The sequence below is a fragment of the Loxodonta africana genome, chromosome 3 (genome assembly GCF_030014295.1).
Source record: "Loxodonta africana isolate mLoxAfr1 chromosome 3, mLoxAfr1.hap2, whole genome shotgun sequence".
NCBI classification, from domain to species: Eukaryota; Metazoa; Chordata; class Mammalia; order Proboscidea; family Elephantidae; genus Loxodonta; species Loxodonta africana.
In genome coordinates, this window is record NC_087344.1 from 213,026,357 (window position 1) to 213,046,311 (window position 19,955).

At 39.2% G+C, this 19,955-nt stretch overlaps 1 protein-coding gene across 1 annotated transcript in view; it reads left to right on the forward strand.

The window, feature by feature from the left end:
• MPC2 (mitochondrial pyruvate carrier 2) overlaps window positions 1-19,955 on the forward strand; it is a 34,928-nt gene that overhangs the window by 5,100 nt on the left and 9,873 nt on the right. Inside the window, exon 2 of the mRNA XM_003414894.4 lies at window positions 14,075-14,115. Within this exon, the coding sequence (XP_003414942.1) occupies window positions 14,075-14,115 (41 nt within the window). The remainder of the gene's footprint in view (window positions 1-14,074; window positions 14,116-19,955) is intronic.

Genomic DNA, 19,955 nt, shown 5'->3' on the forward strand with positions numbered 1-19,955 from the left:
TAAATAACTCATCATTTCTGAGTCATGTGAAGGAGTCCCTGGGTGGCACAAAAGCTTGAGTGCTCAGCTACTGAACAAAAAGTTGGTGGTTCAATTCCACCCAGAGGCACCTTGGAAGAAAGGCCTGGTCATCCAATTCTAAAAGCTCACAGCCATTAAAAACCCTGTGGAGCCCACTTTTGCTCTGAAACAATAAGGAATTGTCTTAACTGCTGCAACAAAAACAGCACAAAGTGGGTGGTTTTAAAGGACAAGGACTTATTATCTCACAGATTTGGAGGTTACCCAAGTTAGGAGCTCCAATTCAGGGCATTGACAGGGCTAGGCTTACTCTCCCCACCCTCCCCATCTGTGTGTCACCTCTAGGGGAAGATCCTTGTCTCTTTCAGCTTCTGTACCCCTACTCATTTCATGACATTCTTAACTTGTAGATGATCTTCACATGGTGTCTTCTTCCCGTGTTTGTCTGTGTCTAGAGCACCCTTTTTAAGACACCACTCAGAAAGGATTAGGTTTAGGACCTACCCTACTCCAGTATAATCTCATTAACAAAAGAAGCTCTTTTTTCCAAACAGGATCACATTCATAGCTACGGTGGCTATGACTTCAACGTATTTTTTCAGGGAACACAATTTAATCCATAGCAGGGCGTTTGGACTTTTCTTAAGGTCCCTTCTAGCTATAATAGTCTACAACTTGATGTCTCCACTAAAGCTTTTCCTACTTTCAGAGCCTTTGGGGAAATTCAGATTTCTCTGGGCAAGACCATATACTTAGATTAGGATTTAGAGATTTAGGTTTTTAACTTTGCTGTATATATTTTATACAGGTATTTCACCTCTCCGGGCCTCATTTACCTGATTTATAAGATGAGTGCCTGAACTGGATGATTTCAATCTAAAAACCAGGGATCTTTATAACTGAAGAGATGCGCAAATTAAAAATATATCAACCTAAACTTCATCTTAGTCTCTTCATCTGCTATTTTACCTTGGAATTTCACACCGAAGGCTGCTTTCAATCAACTTTTTGAAAAACATTCTATAGCCATGATTTCTGGGTACTGTTTGAGTGATAGCTATTTCCAAGGCAGTATGAAGGATATAAAAATTGTATGGTTCTAAATTGTTTCCCAGTCATCTCCTTAAAAAAGCCAAAAAGAAAATAGTCATTTCTTAAATGGTGTTCAATTAGAACTAGCTTTAGTACCAATAAAAATTAATAATTTTTGGCCAGTAATATCAGCTTCAAAGAGTAGTCTATAAATTCTAAGGATTTGTAAATAGCTTAACGAGCCCTGGTGGTACAGTGGTTAAAGCACTCAGCTGCTAATTGAAAGGTCCACAGTTTGAACCAGCTACTCCACAGGAGAAAGATGTGGCAATCTCTTTCTATAAAGATTTACAGCCTTGGAAACCCTATGGGCTATGGGGCAGTACTACTCTGTCCTGTAGGATCACTCTGAGTTGGAATTGACTTGATGACAGTGTGTTTGTTTTTTGTTTTTTTGGTGAGTGCTTTGTCACATAATAGTAAACAGGTGGACTTTAATAATATAAAGAACTAAGAAGAATGTTGAAAAGTAACAAATCACAGAAGAGTGGTATGAAAGGATTGAAGAGGTAGTGGAATGGTAGTTTTTATGATTTTTATGATCTTAGTATTCAGAAAGAAGCCTTATTTTCCATAATGGGGCATGGTGAGCACTTCAGTTAATAATGTGTGTGTGTGTGTATGTGAGTGTGTGTAAAAATTACATATTCTGTCCCAAGAAGGAAGTCTTTCCTTAGAGAATCATACACACAATAAAATGTATTTTCTAGATAGAATTTATATAATATTTCATTAATAACAGTAATTCCTCTTAGATTAGAATATTAGGAAGTAAATTTAGGGCATTATTTTATCAAGAGGTTTATCAAATTTCATCGAGGCAAACTAGATTTGTTAATTTGTTTAAAAATGTATGTCTGTTATGCATTTTGTTAGGATATTCCCTTGAAGCATTTCTGAAATTCTTCCATGAAAGTTTGAGTCTTCAGTTTCACTTTAAAAATGGACAAATATAACAAAAAAGAAAATAACCATTACATCATTCTCTTTATTTTCAGATATGCTTGAAAATAGCTTATAGTTTTTTTAATGTTTTTTTAATTGTACTTTAGATGAAGGTTTATAGAATGAACTGGTTTCTCATCTAACAGTACACACGTTGTTCTATGACATGGGTTAACAACCCCACGACATGTCAACACTCCCTTCTCAACCCTGGATTCCCTATTACCAGCTTTTCTGTTCCCTCTTGCCTTCCAATTCCTGCCCCTGGGCTGCTGCATCCCTTTAGTCTTATTTTGTTCCATGGGCCTGTTCAATCTTTGACTGAAGAGTGAACCTCAGGAGTGACCTCATCACTGAGCTGAAAGGGTGTCCAGTGGCCATACTCTCTGGGTTTTTCCAGTCTCTGTCAGGCCAGCAAGTCTGGTCTTCCTTTTTGAGTTAGGATTTTGTTCCACACTTTTCTCCAGGTCTGTCCAGGACCCTCTATTGTGATCCCTGTCAGAGCAGTAAGTGGTGGCAGCCAGGCACCATCTAGTTTTACTGGACTCAGTCTGGTGGAGGCCATGGTAGATGTGGTCCTTTAGTCTAATCTTTCCATTGTATCTTTAGTTTTCTTCATTCTTCCTTGCTCCCGAAGGGGTGAGGTCAGTGGGGTATCCTAGATGGCCACTCGCAGGCTTTTAAGACCCCAGACACTACTCACCAAAGTAGAATGTAGAACATTTTCTTTATAAACTATGATATGCCAGTTGAGCTAGATGTTCCCCGAGACCATGGTCCTCCCATCCCTCAGCCTGGCAATTCGGTCCCTCAGGGAGTTTGGATGTGTCTATGGAGCTGCCATGACCTTGCCTTGTACAGGTTGTGCTGGCTTCCCCAGCATTGTGTACTGTCTTACCCGTCACCAAAGTTTTCACTTATTTATTGTCTGTTAAGTGTTTTTCCATCCGCACCCCTCCCCCATAACCATCAAAGATTGTTTCTTTTTGTATGGAAACCTTTTCATAAGCTTTTACAGTCCTGGTCTCCTACAATATTTGTCCTTTAGTGATTGACTTATTTCACGTAGCATAATGCCCTCCAGATTCATCTATGTTATGAGGTGCTTCACAGATTCCTCATTGTTTTTTATTGTTGCATAATATTCCATTGTGTCTCTACCACAGTTTATCCATTCATCTGTTGATGGGCCTCTCGGTTGTTTCCATCTTTTTGCTATCGTGAACAATGCTGCGGTGAACATCGGTGTGCATATGTCTGTTCGTGTGACAACTCGTATTTCTCTAGGATATATTCCCAGGAGTGGGATTCCTAGGAGTGGGATAGAAATGTTATATGGTATTTCTATTTCCGCTTTTTAAGGAAGTACCATACTGTTTTCCACAATGGTTGAATCATTTTGCATTCCCACCAGCCTTGCATAAGAGTTCCAGTCGCCCCACAGTCTCTTCAACATTTGCTATTTCCCGTTTTATTGATTTGTGCCAGTGATGCCGGGGTAAGATGGTATCTCATCGTGGTTTTGATTTGCATTTCTCTAATTTTTTTTAATGGCTAGAGAACCTGAGCATTTCCTCGTGTGTCTGTTGGCCATTTGAGTGTGTTTTTTGGTGAAGTGTCTGTTCATTTCCTTTGCCCATTTTTTAATTGGGTTATTCATCTTTTTGTTGTAGAGGTGTTGGATTTCCTTGTAGATTTTAGAGATTAGACCTTTTTTTGATTTGTAATAGCCAAAATTTTTTTCCCAGCCTGTAGGTTCTCTTTTTACTCTTTTGGTGAAGTCTTTTGATGGGCGTAAGTGTCTTATATGTATTTTTTTTTTAATACGTGTTTGATGATTCTAAATTGTCAGCATTTGAGACTACTTTTTCTGCTTTCAGGAGTGCACTTTTAAGAAACAGGATGCTAATTATTTGACATAATAACAAGTTTGGAAATGTTTTAATTAATACTTTGCCTAAAAGAATGTACGTTTACATTTCATGGGGACACGTATCCCTCATTTTGGACTCTAAATTTAATTTCTTATCAGGTTATTTTATTTAGTATATTTTCAACATTTCACATTTTCCACCTAATCAGATTTTTTTTCATTCATTGTGATGAGTATTAGCCAGGTACTTTGTTAGCTGTACTTTCTACTTTTCTTCATTTTAAGATATTATTATCACCTCAGGTATTATAGTTATTTAATTATCTCTTTAATTTTTATGCTCTGCCATTAGAATAGCTATTTCATTGTATAGAGCAAAAACCTGTTTTTTCAAGGTGTAGGATGACACACATAATGTTGTGTGGTCACTTTTTAAGGGATATCTATTTCCAAATGCTTTGTTTTGTGAAATTGTCATGTTTTAGAAATGTTCAAGTAAATTGGAATGTTTTTTCACTATCATATCCATTGTTGATTGATTGATAGTTTATGGAAGATAGCCTCTATACCTGTCTAAATTTATTTGAATTATTATTAATTCTTAAGGTTAAAAAATAATTACCCAAAGTAAAATGGAAGTTATTTTTATTTTTATTTAAGTTAACTCATGTGAGACCACTGGTACTTCTAGCCACGTTTTCCTTTTTCTTAACAATGAGGAACACACTACCTGTTTGCATTTATCGATACACAACTCTGATTATTTCTGTCCCTTGTCAACATCCTCCGGTTAATTATTTAGACTTTCTTATATATATGCTACTGGTAGTTTTCTGTTTACTCCTTAGCAGTGGTTAAACTTACTTAGGAATTGTATTTGTATTTTAAACTTACCCCTGAACTAAAATATCCACACCTCTCTTGGTCCAGTTTCCAGGAGCTATAATTTCATGTTTGTAGTTTTGCTTGTATGACTTGGTTTCTGGGGAAGGGGCAGTTAATATTTTAAAAGTATGAACTAGAGTGCTTTAAAATTCTTCCCCTGGGGTAGTTGAGTAAATTAGCTAACAGGGAAAACTGCAGAAAGCCTTGACTGTACGTTAACCTCAAAGGATCAACCTTTTAAGCTTTGTAAAGAAACTAGAATCTGGAGACATTACTCAAGAAACAATTTGGGGAGGTGAGAGAATAAGAAGCATCAGTATAGAAATAGGAAAAGTCTGCTGAAGAGTTCAGAGTAAAGATTGAACACCTATGAAGCCAGAGACTAAACCAGTGTGCTGGCTTATACTTGAGTGGTGAAACTGAGCTCCATGCAGGATAAATATAAACTTAGTAGTTCATAGTGCATATGGCCCAGAGACACTGTATACGACAAAGGAAAATGACCAGCTATGATGATAGAAACCCAGAAGCTCAAGCTAAAGAAACGTACCAGAGAGTTTGAAAAGATTGACTTTTAGAATCAGTGCATTATGGCATCCGACTCTTGGGAAAAAAATTCAGGATCCAAAACAGGAGAGTGTTATGATAGCAAATTCTGGCCTTGAGGCTGAAGCAGTGTCAAGGCAAATCTGTCTCAGACTTAGTGTTTGATTGACGTCTACCCCGTTAGCTGTCCTGGAATTGGCTCAGCTCGTGGCGACCCCATGCACAACTGAACAAAACGCAAACCCTGCCCCATGATTGGTTGTGGATTGGACTGTTGTGATTCATAAGGCTTTCATTGCCTGATTTTCAGAAGTGGATCTCCAGGCCTTTCTTTCTCGTCCATTTTAGTCAGGAAGCTCCGCTGAAACGTGTTCAGCATCATAGCAACACACCAGCCTCCACTGACCGGGAAGAGTGGTAGCTCTGCTTGAGGTGAATTGACGGGGAATGGAACCCAGTCTCCGCTCAAGGAAGGCGGGAATTCGACCACTGAATGCCAGTGACCTCACGTGCACCTATCCTAGATATGATTAAGCCAGTTTGATTTTGTTAACAAATATTTATTATCTGTCCAGGAAGATTAACGAACAGTCTTTATCTTCAAGGAACTCATTGTGTGGTTAAAGTGATAGACAAATGGATCACTGTAATTTTTAAGTGCAGAGAACAATAGAAGAATATGTAGGCTGCTTTGGGAGTTCAGAGAACCGATTCCATGGCAATGGGTTTTGTTTTTGTTTTTTGGTGATGTTAAAGAAGCCTTCCTTAAGAAGATGCAACCTAAATGAGTTTTTGAAGGATACTGGTGTTAGCCAGACCTGGCATTGTGCTCCGGTAAATATTAAAAAAAAATTTTTTTTTTTTTTACAGCCTAGAAAACCCTATGGGGCAGTTCTGCTCTGTCACGTGGGGTCTCTGTGAGTCAAAAATAACTCTGACAGCACCTAATAACAGCAATAGCATGGTTTGCCAGATGAAGACAAGGCAGAATAGTGGAAGGGGAGAGCATAAATTAAGGTGTAGAGCCATAAAACAGCACGAAACTGGTTGAGCCTTGTGCCTAGCAGTTAACCTATCTAGGCCAGAGTGTTTTACACTTGGCACTACTGACATTTTTGGGCCGGATGACTCTGTTGTGGGGGAGGAGGGATGGAGAAACACTTATCTAGACTAAAATTTAGTTATTTTAAGATTAGAAATCTGTATTCTGAAACTTGGTGACTTTATGGTTTCCTTATATTCCTTTAGTTGCTTAGTAAAAATTTATTTTGAATATTCCTTTAGTTCCTTAGTAAAAATTTATTTTGAAATTTCAACCTAGCATTACCAAAGAAAAAAGAAAACTGTTTCCATTATCTTGCTCAGGATAGAAGGGGATCATTATCTGGCTAGAGTTCAGGGGTAGTGGTAGCTGTGATCAAAGCACTACCAAGCTTAGAGAATTAGGTCAAAGATAGAGGACAGTAACTCAGAAATTGAATATAGATACGTTTTGCTCAGTTGTGGAAACATCAAATTTTAGAACTCGCTGATTGTTTTAATTCTCCCAGCAATTATTTCAGCTCTGTCTCCAGGTTTGTTTGTTCTACAGCTTAAACTGCAGAAGATACAAAGGAAAACATGGAAATGATTAGGTATCAGATATGTGTGAGAAAATTAAGTTTAGCATTATAATTGTTTTGGCTAGCAAGAAGAGATAAGGTCTAAGCCATGATCTTCTAGTGTTTGAAGGATTATTTTTTTAAAGATGGTATCTGGTTTCTTTGAAGACTGAGAAAATGAGACTTAGATTGTAATTAAAGGACTGTAGTTAAAATGTTAATAGGAAATAACCAAGCTTATTTAAAAACTCATAAAATTACAAGCCTAAGTTATCAATATTTAAATATCAGACTGATAAAACAACTTATGTATGATTTGAAAATATTTTTAAAGTTATATTTGTGTAGGTATATATATGTATATATTCGTGCATCTGTCAACTTGGCTGGGTCACGATACCCTTGTATGATTGTGTTATTGTCTACCATTTTATCTTCTGATGTGATTTCTCTGTGTGTTAAAAATCCTATCACTATGAAAAATAAGATGGATTAGCAGCAATTATACTGATGAGGTCTACAAGATTAGGTAGTGTCTTAAGCCCATCTCTTTTGAGATATAAAAGAGAGAAGTGAGCAGAGAGCCATGGGAACCTCATACTACCGAGAAAGCAGAGTGCCTTGGACCTGAGATTCCTGTGCTGAGATGCCCCCAGACCAAGAGAAGATTGAAGACAAGGACCTTCCTCCAGAGCCAACAGAGAGAGAAAGCCTTCCCCTGGAGCTGATGCCCTGACTTTAGACTTGTATCCTACTAGACTCTGAGAGACTAAATTTCTCTTTGTTAAAGCCACCCACTCGTGGTATTTCTGGTAGAGCAGCACTAGATGACTGAGAAAATGTCCCAAGTATGAGAGACATAGTCTCGCCATCCTTGCTTCAAAGGAGCATTCTGGCTGTACTTATTCCAAGACGAATTTGTTCATTCTTCTGGCAGCCCATGGTATATTCAGTATTCTTTGCCAGCACCACAATTCAAAGGCTTCAGGTCTTCAGTCTTCCTTATTTATTGTCCAGCTTTCGCATCCATATGAGGCGATTGAAAATACCATGGCTTGGGTCAGGCTCACCTTAGTCCTCAAGCGACATCTTTGCTTTTCAGCACTCTAAAGAGGTCTCTTGGAGCCGATTTGCCCGATGCAGTGCGTCTTTTGATTTCTTGACTGACGCTTCCATGGTTGGTGATTGTGCATCCAAATATAAGGAAGACCAAATAAGAATTGATGCCTTTGAATGATGGCATTGGCGAAGAATATTGACTATACTGTGGAATTCCAGAATAGCAAATAGATCTGTCTTGGAAGAAGTATTGCCAGAATAATCCTTAGACGGGAGAATGGTGCGACTTTTTCTTACATAACTTGGACGTGTTATTAGAAGGGACTAATTCCTGGAGAAGTACATCATGCTTGGTAGAGGGTCAGCGAAAAAGAGGAAGACCCTCAATGAGATGGATTCATGCAGTGGCTGCAGTAATGGGCTCATACATAGCAGTGATTGTAAGGATGGCACAGGAGCCGGCATTGTTTCACTGTTTTGTACATAAGGTTGCTATGAATAAGAACCGACTTGATGGCACCTGCCAACAACAAAGGAGGAGCGGCTGCCATTCTTATATTTTTCACATTTCTCTGCATAATGTCAATATTAACCAACTACTTTTGATGGTACCCATATCCATTACCCATGGCCATAGAGTCAGATTCATACTTACCACAGAGGACAGACTAGAACTACCCTGTAGGGTTTCATAGGTTATAATCTGTATGGTCCCACACATCTGTCAGTTTGTCATACTGCGGTGCCTTGCGTATTGCTGTGATGCAGAAAGCTATGCCACCGGTATTTCAAATACCAGCAGGGCCACGCATGGTAGACAGGTTTCAGTGGAGTTTTCAAACTAAGACAGAATAGGAAGAAGGACCTGGTGGTCTACTTCTGAAAAAATCAGCCAGTGAAAACCTTAAGAACAGCAGCAGAACATTGTCTGATACACTGCTGGAAGATGAGCCCCCCAGGTTGGAAAGCACTCAAAGAACAACTGGGGAAGAGCTGCCTCCTCAAAGTAGAGTCGACCTTAATGACGTGGATAGAGTCAAGTTTTGGCACCTTCATTTGCCAATGTGGCACAACTCAAAATGAGAAGAAACAGCTGCAAACATCTATTAATAATTGGAATGTGGAATGTACGAAGTAGGAATCTAGGAAAATTGGAAATCATCAAAAACGAAACGGAATGCATAAACATCCATATCCTAGGCATTATTAGTGAGCTGAAATGGACGGGTATTGGCCGTTTTGAATCAAATAATCATATGGTATACTATGCCTGGCATGACAAGTTGAAGAGGAATGGCGTTGCACTTATCATCAAAAAGAACATTTCAAGATCTATCCTGAAATACTATGCTGTCAGTGATAGGATAATATCCATATGCCTGCAAGGAAGACTAGTTGATAGGACTACTATTAAAATTCACGCACCAAACACTAATGTCAAAGGTGAAGAAATGGAAGATTTTTACCAACTTCCGCAGTCTGAAATTGATCAAACATACAATCAAGATGCATCGATAATTACTGGTGGCTGGGATGCGAAAGTTGGAAACAAAGAAGAAGGAATAGTAGTTAGAAAATATGGCCTTGGTGACAGAAATGGCGCTGGAGATCACATGATCGAATTTTGCAAGACCAACGACTTCTTCATTGCGGATACCTTTTTTCACCAACATAAACGGCGACTATACACAGGGACCTCACCAGATAAAATACACAGAAATCAAATTGACTACATCTGTGGAAAGAGACAGTGGAAAGCTTAATGTCATCAGTCAGAAGGCGGCCAGGGGCTGACTGGAACAGACCATCAATGTGGAAGTTCAAGTTGAAGCTGAAGAAAATTAGAACTTCTAAAGCCTACGAGAGCCAAGGTATGACCCTGAGTATATTTCACCTGAATTGACCATGTGAAGAATAGATTTCATGCATTGAACACTAATGACCAAAGACCAGATGAGTTGTGGAATGACATCAAGGTCATCATACATAAAGAAAGCAAGAAGCCATAAAAAAGATAGGAAAGAAAGAAAAGACCAAAGTGGATGTCATTAGAGACTCTGAAACTTGCTCTTGAATGTAGAGTAGCTAAAGTGAAAGGAAGAAATGATGAAGTAAGTGAACTAAACGGAAGATTTCAAAGAATGGCTCCAGAAGACAAAGTAAAATATTATAATAATGAGTTGTACAAAGACCTGGACTGCGAAAACCAAAAGAGAAGAGCATGCTTGGCATTTTTCAAGCTGAAAGAACTGAAGAGAAAATTGAAGGCTCAAGTTGCAATATTGAAGGATTCTATGGGGGAAAATATTAAACAACACAGGAAGCATCAAAAGAAGATGGAAGGAATATACAGTCACTGTACCAACTGGTTGATGTTCGGCCATTTCAGGAGGCAGCATCAGGAACCAATCGTATTGAAGGAAGAAGTCCAAGCTGCACTGAAGGCACTGGTGGAAAATAAGTCTCCAGGAAATGACGGAATACCAATTGAGGTGTTTCAACAAAGGAATGCAGTGCTGGAAGTGCTCACTCGTCTATGCCTAGAAATTTGGAAGACAGCTGCCAGGCCCACCAACTGGAAGCAATCTATATTTGTGCCCATTCCAAAGAAAGGTGATCCAACTGAACGTGGAAATTATCGAACAGTATCATTAATATCACACACAAGTAAAATTTTGCTCAAGATAATTCAAAAGCAGTTGCAGCAATACATCAAAAGGGAGCTGCCAGAATTTCAAGCCGGATTCAGAAGAGGACGTGGAACAAGGGATATTGTTTCTGATGTCAGATGGATATTGGCTGAAAGCAGAAAATACCAGAAAGATATTTACCTGTGTTTTATTGGCTACTAAGGCATGCACCTATGTGGATCATACCAAATTATGGATAACGTGGAAAATTGGAATTCCAGAACACTTAATCGTGCTCATGAGGAACTGTATATATACCAAGAGGCAATCGTTTGAACAGAACAAGGGAATACTGCATGTTCTAAAGTTAAGAAAGGTGTGTATCAGGGTTATGTCCTTTCACCATACTTATTCAATCTGTATGCTGGAAAAGTAATTCGAGAAGCTGGACTACATGAAGAAGAACGAGGCATCAGGATTGAAGGAAGCCTCGTTAACAACCTGTAATATGCAGATGACACAACCTTGCTTGCTGAAGGTAAAGAGGACTTGAAGCACTTATTGATGAAGATCAAAGACTACAACTGTCCATATGGATAACACCTTAACATAAAGAAAACAAAAAAAATCATCACAGCTGGACCAGTAAGCCACGTCATGATGAATGGAGAAAAGATTGAAGTTGTCAAGGATTTCATTTCACTTGGATCGACAGTCAACACCCATGGAAAGAGCAATCAAGAAGTCAAAAGATGCATTGCATTGGGCAAATCTGCAAAAGACCTCTTTAAAGTGTTGAAAAGCAAAGATGTCACCTAGAGGACTAAGGTGCGCCTGACCCAAGCCATGGTGTTTTCAATCACATCATATACATGCTGAACAATGAATAAAGAAGACAAAAGAATTGACACCTTTGAATTGTGGTGTTAGGAAAGAATATTGAATATACCACGAACTGCCAGAATAACAAACAAATCTGTCTTGGAAGGAGTACAGCCACATGTTCCTTAGAAGCAACAATGGCAAGACATACTTTGAACATGTCCCTGGACCGGTCCCTGGAGAAGAACATCATGCTTGGCAAAGTAGAGGGTCAGCGAAAAAGAGGAAGACCTTAAACGAGATGGATTGACACAATGGCTGCAACAACGGGCTCAAACAGAACAGTTGTGAGGATGGCATAGCACTGGGCAGTGTTTTATTCTGATGTACATAGGGTCACCTAACAACAGTCTTTACGGAAGTGCCACATCTTTCTCCCACATAGTGGTTGATGGGTTTGAACTGCCAACCTTTTGGTTAGCACCCCAGTGCTTTAACCACTAAGCCACCAGGGCTCCTTGATGGTAGTAGAGCCAAGATGAATTAAAAAAGGAGTATTATCACTGGGTTCATTTGTACTTGGGATGATGTTAGTATTGCCTAAGTGTAAAACTAGTGTAGTGTGGCTTTGTTGAAAATAGAATTATTTCCCTAAAATGTTTTAAATGGCTTCCAGACATGATTTTAAACAGCCTCCCTGTTCTTAGATCTTGAAGGGCAGCACTGTGTTTTATTCATCGTGAATCCTCAGTACCTGCTACACTGTAAAGCATGCGGTAAATATTATGGGTGAATCAGCGAGTGGTCTTTTCTGCCACAAATTAGACCCAGAATTGGGTATTACCTTACCTCATTGCTTCTTCTACTTCACTTTCTTTGTTCTGTTTTGTTTCTAAGTAATAGGTCTACTCAGTTTTATCTTTTAAGTGCTATTTAAACATATGTGAACAGAAAGACTCCTTCTACTTAATGAGAGGGAATCCTTGCCTGTTAGGGGGGAAATAAATTCATCTGTCCTTGTTGGGAACAGTAAGATTGATTGGGAGTAGATAGAGAGAAGTAAAATATGTCGTGCCTGGATGATGATGCCATTTTAGATGTGGTTTTGTGATCGATAAAGATAAATTATTTGCAAAGTAAAGTGGAATATTAAGGCAGAAACAATAGTAATGATATAAGTGGATTTTTTTTAATTTTGAATTTGTTTATAAGCCATTGTTGTCTTATATAAATGTTTGTGTGTTTAAAAAAAACAAAACATATCTGTTGCTACAGTGTGTGGGAGCGTACGCACCCTACTGAGTGCTCTGCAATGTGCTGGACTCACCAAGCTTAGTTACAGTTTGAATTTCCATGGACAGTCTCTTTCTTTCCTCTCTCCGTAGCCCCTCAAGGTTAGAAGAGATGCAGGGTTTGAAAGAGTGGAAAGTAGGCGCAGCTATGCAGTTAAAGGGCACTAGCTTAAGGACTGGAAGACTTGGATTCTGGTGACAGTTCTGCTGCGTACTAGCTTCAGGACTTGAGCAGGTCACGTGACTTCTCTGAGCCTCGTTGGTAAAATGAACGATTAAGATTAGGTGCTCTCTGAGTTCCTGCCTCTGCAACCTCATGCATCTCAAATTCTGGGTTATCTAAGAAACCAGAATTGTTTTTAATACTACAAACACTGATTTTAACATTCATTGTTGAGAATACGTACAGCGAAGCATACACCAATTCGTACACGTACGATTCAATCCGTTGACTACATTCGTCAAGTTGTGTAACCATTCGCATCCTCCTCTTCTGAGTTATTCCTCCTCCATTAACATAAATCCACTGCCCACTAAGGTTCCTATCTAATCTTTCAAGTTTACTGTTGTACTTTGATCCTCTGTAGACAGTTCTCAAAAGAACATAATGCCAAGGCAGACATTTTTCACTAGTTAAGCTAAAGTTTGGTTTTAAGAAGACTTCAGGGAGTATTTTTGATTTAAGGTTTAAAGTTTATCGCAGGGCAGTATCTGCAGCACCCAAGGCCGCAGAAGGTCTGGAGTCCATTTTTGTATAAGGCAGATGGGTACCAGGACGACTGAAATACGGACCCTGTTGTTAAGGAATTTACAAGTCTAGTTTTCCTCTTTCTCATGTGAACCTGAAAATTATGTTTATTAATTTTTAATATATATATAGTGAAATATCACTTATAGAACTCATTAAAATTAATGAATATATTTGTATCTACAGAAGCACATATCACTAAAATGCCAAAATTTGCAACTTCCTGACTTGAATAATATCTATGACTGAACTAACAGTAAGAGCCACGTTCAAGGCAAAGCATTGGGAAAGGGTTTCCAAAACCATCTCTGTTATACATTAGCTAATTTTTAACAGGTCACAAAAGTCCAAATCCAGATCACTATAACTTATAAGAAGGACTGACACCATGATACTGTGGCGTCTTTAACTCAATGCTAACTTAAATGCAAAATATGCAGAAAGCATAGTAGAATGGTTAGAGATTGATAAATCTTTGGTTGTTTGAAATGTTGTGATACCTGTTAGAAGACATGTATAAAATATTTGGTTTTATCCTGAACTTTTTTTTTTTTTTCCAGGTCCCAGAACAGTTTTTTTCTGGGCTCCCGTTATGAAATGGGTAAGTTTGATTTTTTGCAGAAGGTACAGGAAAAATATTCCTTAATAGGAATTTATTAATTTGAAGTGACTTGTGATGGATGTACTGTAAAATGTTGGTATACCTTCAAATGATTTCATGGCAGATATTCTCAGATGTGTTATTTTTGCCACATAAAATGTGCTACCTACTTTAGTTTTTCTAAATTCCTTAGATAAATGACCTTCTGGGAACATTTGTTAGGAAAAGTTTATGACAGCGGGCACTAGGAACATAAAACATCATTCTAAAATTTAATGACCAAGTAAAACAGTAAACTAGTTGGAACCCAAAAATAATTTTTATTATTAATTTAATATTAGATCTGAATATACTAACACCAAAATATAGGCAAGGAAAGTTAGCCTGAAAGAGTAGGAGGATAAATCTAAGTTTATATATTAATATTTAATAGATGATAGATTGTTTAGAGCCAGGACTAGATTGCAAGCCCAGTGCTTTTTCTTTATCCCACCGCTCCCTTCTATAAAGTCCTCATTTGACTGAAAAAAAATAATTATGATGGCTCTTTTAAGTTTGTAGCAAATCATTGGTTTTATGTTTAAAGGGCCAATTTTGGTCTATAACAGTGCTTCTCAAAGTGTCATCCTTAGACCAGTAGCATCAGCATTGCTTGGGAACTTGTTAGAAATGCAAATTCTTAGGCTCCATCTCAGACCTACTGACTCCAGAAACTCTGGGGCTAAAGTCCCACAATTGTATTTTAATAAGTTATCCAGGTGATTCTGATACCCTCTGTCTTAGGCTGGGTTCTCTAGAGAAGCAAAACCAGTGAAGCATTGGTTAAGAGTTCAGCTGCTAACCAAAAGGTTGGCAGTTCGAATCCACCAGCTGATCCTTGGAAACCCAATGGGGCGGTTCTGTGCTGTCCTGTAGGGTTGCTATGAGTTGGAATTGACTTGGCGGCAATGAGTTTTGTTTTGGTTTTTTTTTTTTTTTTTTTAATACGTAGAGAGATTTATCTCAAGGAGATGGTTATAGAGGCTGCCCCATCCCAAGTCTGTGGGTCAGGCATCAGATGTCAGGCTGGAGGCTTCTGCTGGCTCACGTAGCTGCAGAGGCTGATGAATCCAAGATCAGCCAGGTAAAACGGCAGGCGGCTGGGCCAAGTCCCAGGAGCTGGAGGTCAGATGCTGGTGAGCTGAATGTAGGATCCAGCAAGCTTTGCCAGAAAGTCCACATGTATTGGATGTAGGTCACACCCCCAAGGAGACTCCCTTTCAACTGATTGGCAGCTCCTAGCAGATCCCATCATGGAGTTGATCTCATCAGATCTCATCATGGAGATGATTACATCATTATACGACTGCCAGACTACATCATAGCTGCCAAACCACTGAGAATCATGGCCCAGCCAAGTTGACACACAACCTTAACCATCACACCCTCTAAAATTTGAATAGTACAGTCTGTAGGCTATTTTAATTTTCTTAAATGTGCTGTTTTAAGTTATTAGAACAATCCATGTAGGTAAGAATACTAGAGTTGGAACTGGCTGTGCCTCAGTTTTATGGCCTTAAGCAAGTTAAGTCTCTCTGGCATTTTTTCTTTTCTTCAATAAAATAATATTAGATTGGTGATTTGGGAGCTATATATTACAGAGAACTCGGGAGCAGCTCTTCTGCCATTTTTCCATGTTGGGGTTCCACATAAGATTTTAATATTAAAAAAGTGGAATAGATCATCTGTAAATGGTTTTGATCACTCAGGATTCAAAAATAGTGTGATGTAAAGAACAAAAACCATCATACTAGTAGAAGATACATTCTCTTCCCCTTCTCCCTCATCCACAGGTAAAATCATGTAGCAATTAGGTATGTATACAGCAAGATTAAATGCTGAAGTATTGTTTCTCTACTTCCATCACTGAATAAGAATGAATCTATTTACAATAAATTTGGGGCTTCATTTTGACTTCACATTTCCACAATTTAGTTTCCTCATTTTATCAATAGCTTTCATGTTTATTTGTTCTGGTACATTAGTGTTTTCAGACTTTACTAGTATAAGTAAGTGACTCTTGACTCTCTCTCCTTTAGAAACGCCTATTTTAAGGTGATGTTGAAATCATGCATAGTTTCCTGATGATAGCATTGCAGTGGAAACTTCTGCGTCTTGTTCTCTGTTGTTCTTGTGCTTGTTCTTTTGTTAGATATTCACTGTATGTGCATATTAAAGTGTTTTCTCACCCTGCAGGATTCGATAATTACTCTATGGTAGTGTATACATGACACATCAGAGTTGTTGTTGCAAGTCACGTGTTCTGTATTAAGAATTTGAGCCCATATCTCTTCAGACATTTAACTACAGTAGAGCCCTTCTTGGTGCAGATGGTTAAGAACTTGGCTACTAACCAGGAGGTTGGCAGTTTGGATCCACCCAGAGGCATCTCGGAGGAAAGCCCTGGTGACCTGCTTCGGAAAGGTTACATCCGTTGACAACTCTGTGGAGCACAGTTCTACTCTCACATACACAGAGTTGCCATGAGTCAGAATCACCTCTACAGCAATGGGTTTGATTTCATTGTTGTTTTTTTTTTTTTTAGAGCCCTTTTTCTTAGCCACTTTATTGTTGTTGTTAGGTGCCGTGGAGTCGGTTCCAACCCATAGCCACCCTATGCACTACAGAACGAAACACAGCCCAATCCTGCGCCACCCTTACAGTCGTTGCTGTGCTTGACCTCGTTGTTGCAGCCACTGCGTCAGTCCACCTCGTTGAGGGTCTTCCTCTTTTCCGCTGACCCTGTACTCTGCCAAGCATGACGTCCTTCTCCAGGGACTGATCCCTCCTGACAACATGTCCAAAGTGTGTAAGAAGCCGTCTCACCATCCTTGCCTATAAGGCATTCTGGTGGTACTTCTTCCAAGACAGATGTATTCGTTCTTTTGGCAGTCCACGGTATATTCAATATTCTATGCCAACACCACAATTCAAAGGCGTCGTTTCTTCTTCGGTCTTCCTTATCCGTTGTCCAGCTTTCACATGCATATGATGCGATTGAAAATACCATGGCTTGGGTCAGGCACACCTTAGTCTTCAAGGTGACATCTTTGCTCTTCAACACTTTAAAGAGGTCCTTTGCTGCAGATTTACCTAATGCAATGCATCTTTTGATTTCTTGACCACTGCTTCCATGGCTGTTGATTGTGGATCCAAGTAAAATGAAATCCTTGACAACTTCAATCTTTTCTCCATTTATCATGATGTTGCTCATTGGTCCAGTTGTGAGGATTTTTGTTTCCTTCATGTTGAGGTGCAACCCATACTGAAGGCTGTGGTCTTCCATCTTTGTTAGTAAGTGCTTCAAGTCCTTTTCACTTTGAGCAAGCAAGGTTGCGTCATCTCTATAACGCAGGTTGTTAATGAATCTTCCTCCAATCCTGATGGCCCGTTCTTCGTATAGTCCAGCTTCTCGTAATATTTGCTCAGCATACAGATTGAACAGGTATGGTGAAAGAGTACAACCCTGACACACACCTTTCCTGACTTGAAACTAATCAGTATCCCCTTGTTCTGTCCGAACAGCTGCCTCTTAATCTATGTAAAGGTTCCTCATGAGCATGATTAAGTGTTCAGGAATTCCCATTCTTCGCAGTGTTATCCATAGTTTGTTATGATCCACACAGTCGAATGCCTTTGCAGAGTCGATAAAACACAGGTAAACATCTTTCTGGTATTCTCTGCTTTCAGCCAGGATCCATCTGACATCAGCAGGTTCCACGCCCTGTTCTGAAACCGGCCTGAATTTCTGGCAGTTCCCTGTCAATATACTGCTGCAGCCGTTTTTGAATGACCTTCAGCAAAATTTTGCTTGCATGTGATATTAATGATATTGTTCTATAATTTCCACATTCAGTTGGATCACCTTTCTTGGGAATATGCATAAATATGGATCTCTTCCAGTCAGTTGGCCAGGAAGCTGTCTTCCATATTTCTTGGCATAGACGAGTGAGCACCTCCAGCACTGCATCTATCTGTTGAAACATCTCAATTGATAGCCCATCAATTCCTGGAGCCTTGTTTTTCGCCGATGCCTTCAGAGCAGCTTGGACTTCTTTCAGTACCGTCAGTTCCTGATCATATGCTACCTCTTGAAATGGTTAAACATCGACTAATTCTTCTTGGTATAATGACTCTGTGTATTCCTTCCATCTTCTTTTGATGCTTCCTGCGTCGTTTAATATTTTTCCCATCGAATCCTTCACTATTGCAACTTGAGGCTTGAATTTTTTCTTCAGCTCTTTAAGCTTGAGAAACGCCAAGCATGTTCTTCCCTTTTGGTTTTCCACCTTCAGCTCTTTGCACATGTCATTATAATACATTGTCTTCCCAAGCCGCCCTTTGAAATCTTCTGTTCAGTTCTTTTACTTCATCAATTCTTCCTTTTGCTTTAGCTGCTCAACACTCAAGAGCAAGTTTCAGAGTCTACTCCGACATCCATCTTGGTCTTTGCTTTCTTTCCTTTCTCTTCAATGACCTCTTGCTTTCTTCATGTATGATGTCCCTGATGTCATTCCACAACTTGTCCGATCTTCAGTCACCAGTGCTCAATGCATCAAATCTATTCTTCAGATGGTCTCTAAATTCAGGTTGGATATACTCAAAGTCATATTTTGGCTCTCGTGGACTTGCTCTGATTTTCTTCAGTTTCATCTTGAACTTGCATATGAGCAATTGATGGTCTGTTTCACAGTCAGCTGGCCTTGTTCTGAGTGATGATATTGAGCTTTTCCATCGTCTCTTTCCACAGATGTAGTCAATTTGATTTCTGTGTGTTCTATCTGGTGAGGTCCATGTGTATAGTCACCGTTTATGTTGGTGAAAGAAGGTATTTGTGATGAAGAAGTTGTTGGTCTTGCAGAATTCTATGATTCGATCACCGGCATTGTTTCTGTCACCGAGGCCATATTTTCCAGCTACTGATCCTTCTTCATTGTTTCCAACTTTCACATTCCAATCGCTAGTAATTACCAATGCATCGTGATTGCATGTTCGATCAATTTCAGACTGCAGCAGCTGATAAAAATCTTCTGTTTCTTCATCTTTGTCCCTAATGGTTGGTGCATAAATTTGAATAATAGTCGTATTAACTGGTCTTCCTTGTAGGCATATGGATATTATCCTATCACTGACAGCGTTGTACTTCAGGATAGATCTTTAAACGTTCTTTTTGACGATGAGTGCGACACCATTCCTCTTCAAGCTGTCATTCCCAGCATAGTAGACTATATGATTGTCTGATTCAAAATGGCCAATACCAGTCCATTTCAGCTTACTAATACCTAGGATATCGATGTTTATGCATTCCATTTCCTTTTTGACAATTTCCAATTTTCCTAGATTCATACTTCATACATTCCAGGTTCCGATTATCAATGGATGTTTGCAGCTGTTTCTTCTCATTTTGAGTCGTGCCACATCAGCAAATGAAGGTCCCAAAAGCTTTACTCCATCCACATCATTAAGGTCGACTCTACTTTGAGGAGGCAGCTCTTCCCCAGTCATCTTCTGAGTGCCTTCCAACCGGGGGGGCTCATCTTCCGGCACTATATCAGACAATGTTCCACCGCTATTCATAAGGTTTTCACTAATGCTTTTCAGAAGTAGACTGCTGGGTCCTTCTTCCTAGTCTACCTTAGTCTGTAAGCTCAGCTGAAGCCTGTCCTCCACGGGTTACCCTGCTGGTTCTGAGTTCCAGCATCACAGCAACATGCAAGCTCTCACAGTAGGACAAACTGACAGACACATGGGGTATTAAGCACTTTAGTTGTAACCAAATAATTAATCATAAAAGTCAAAAT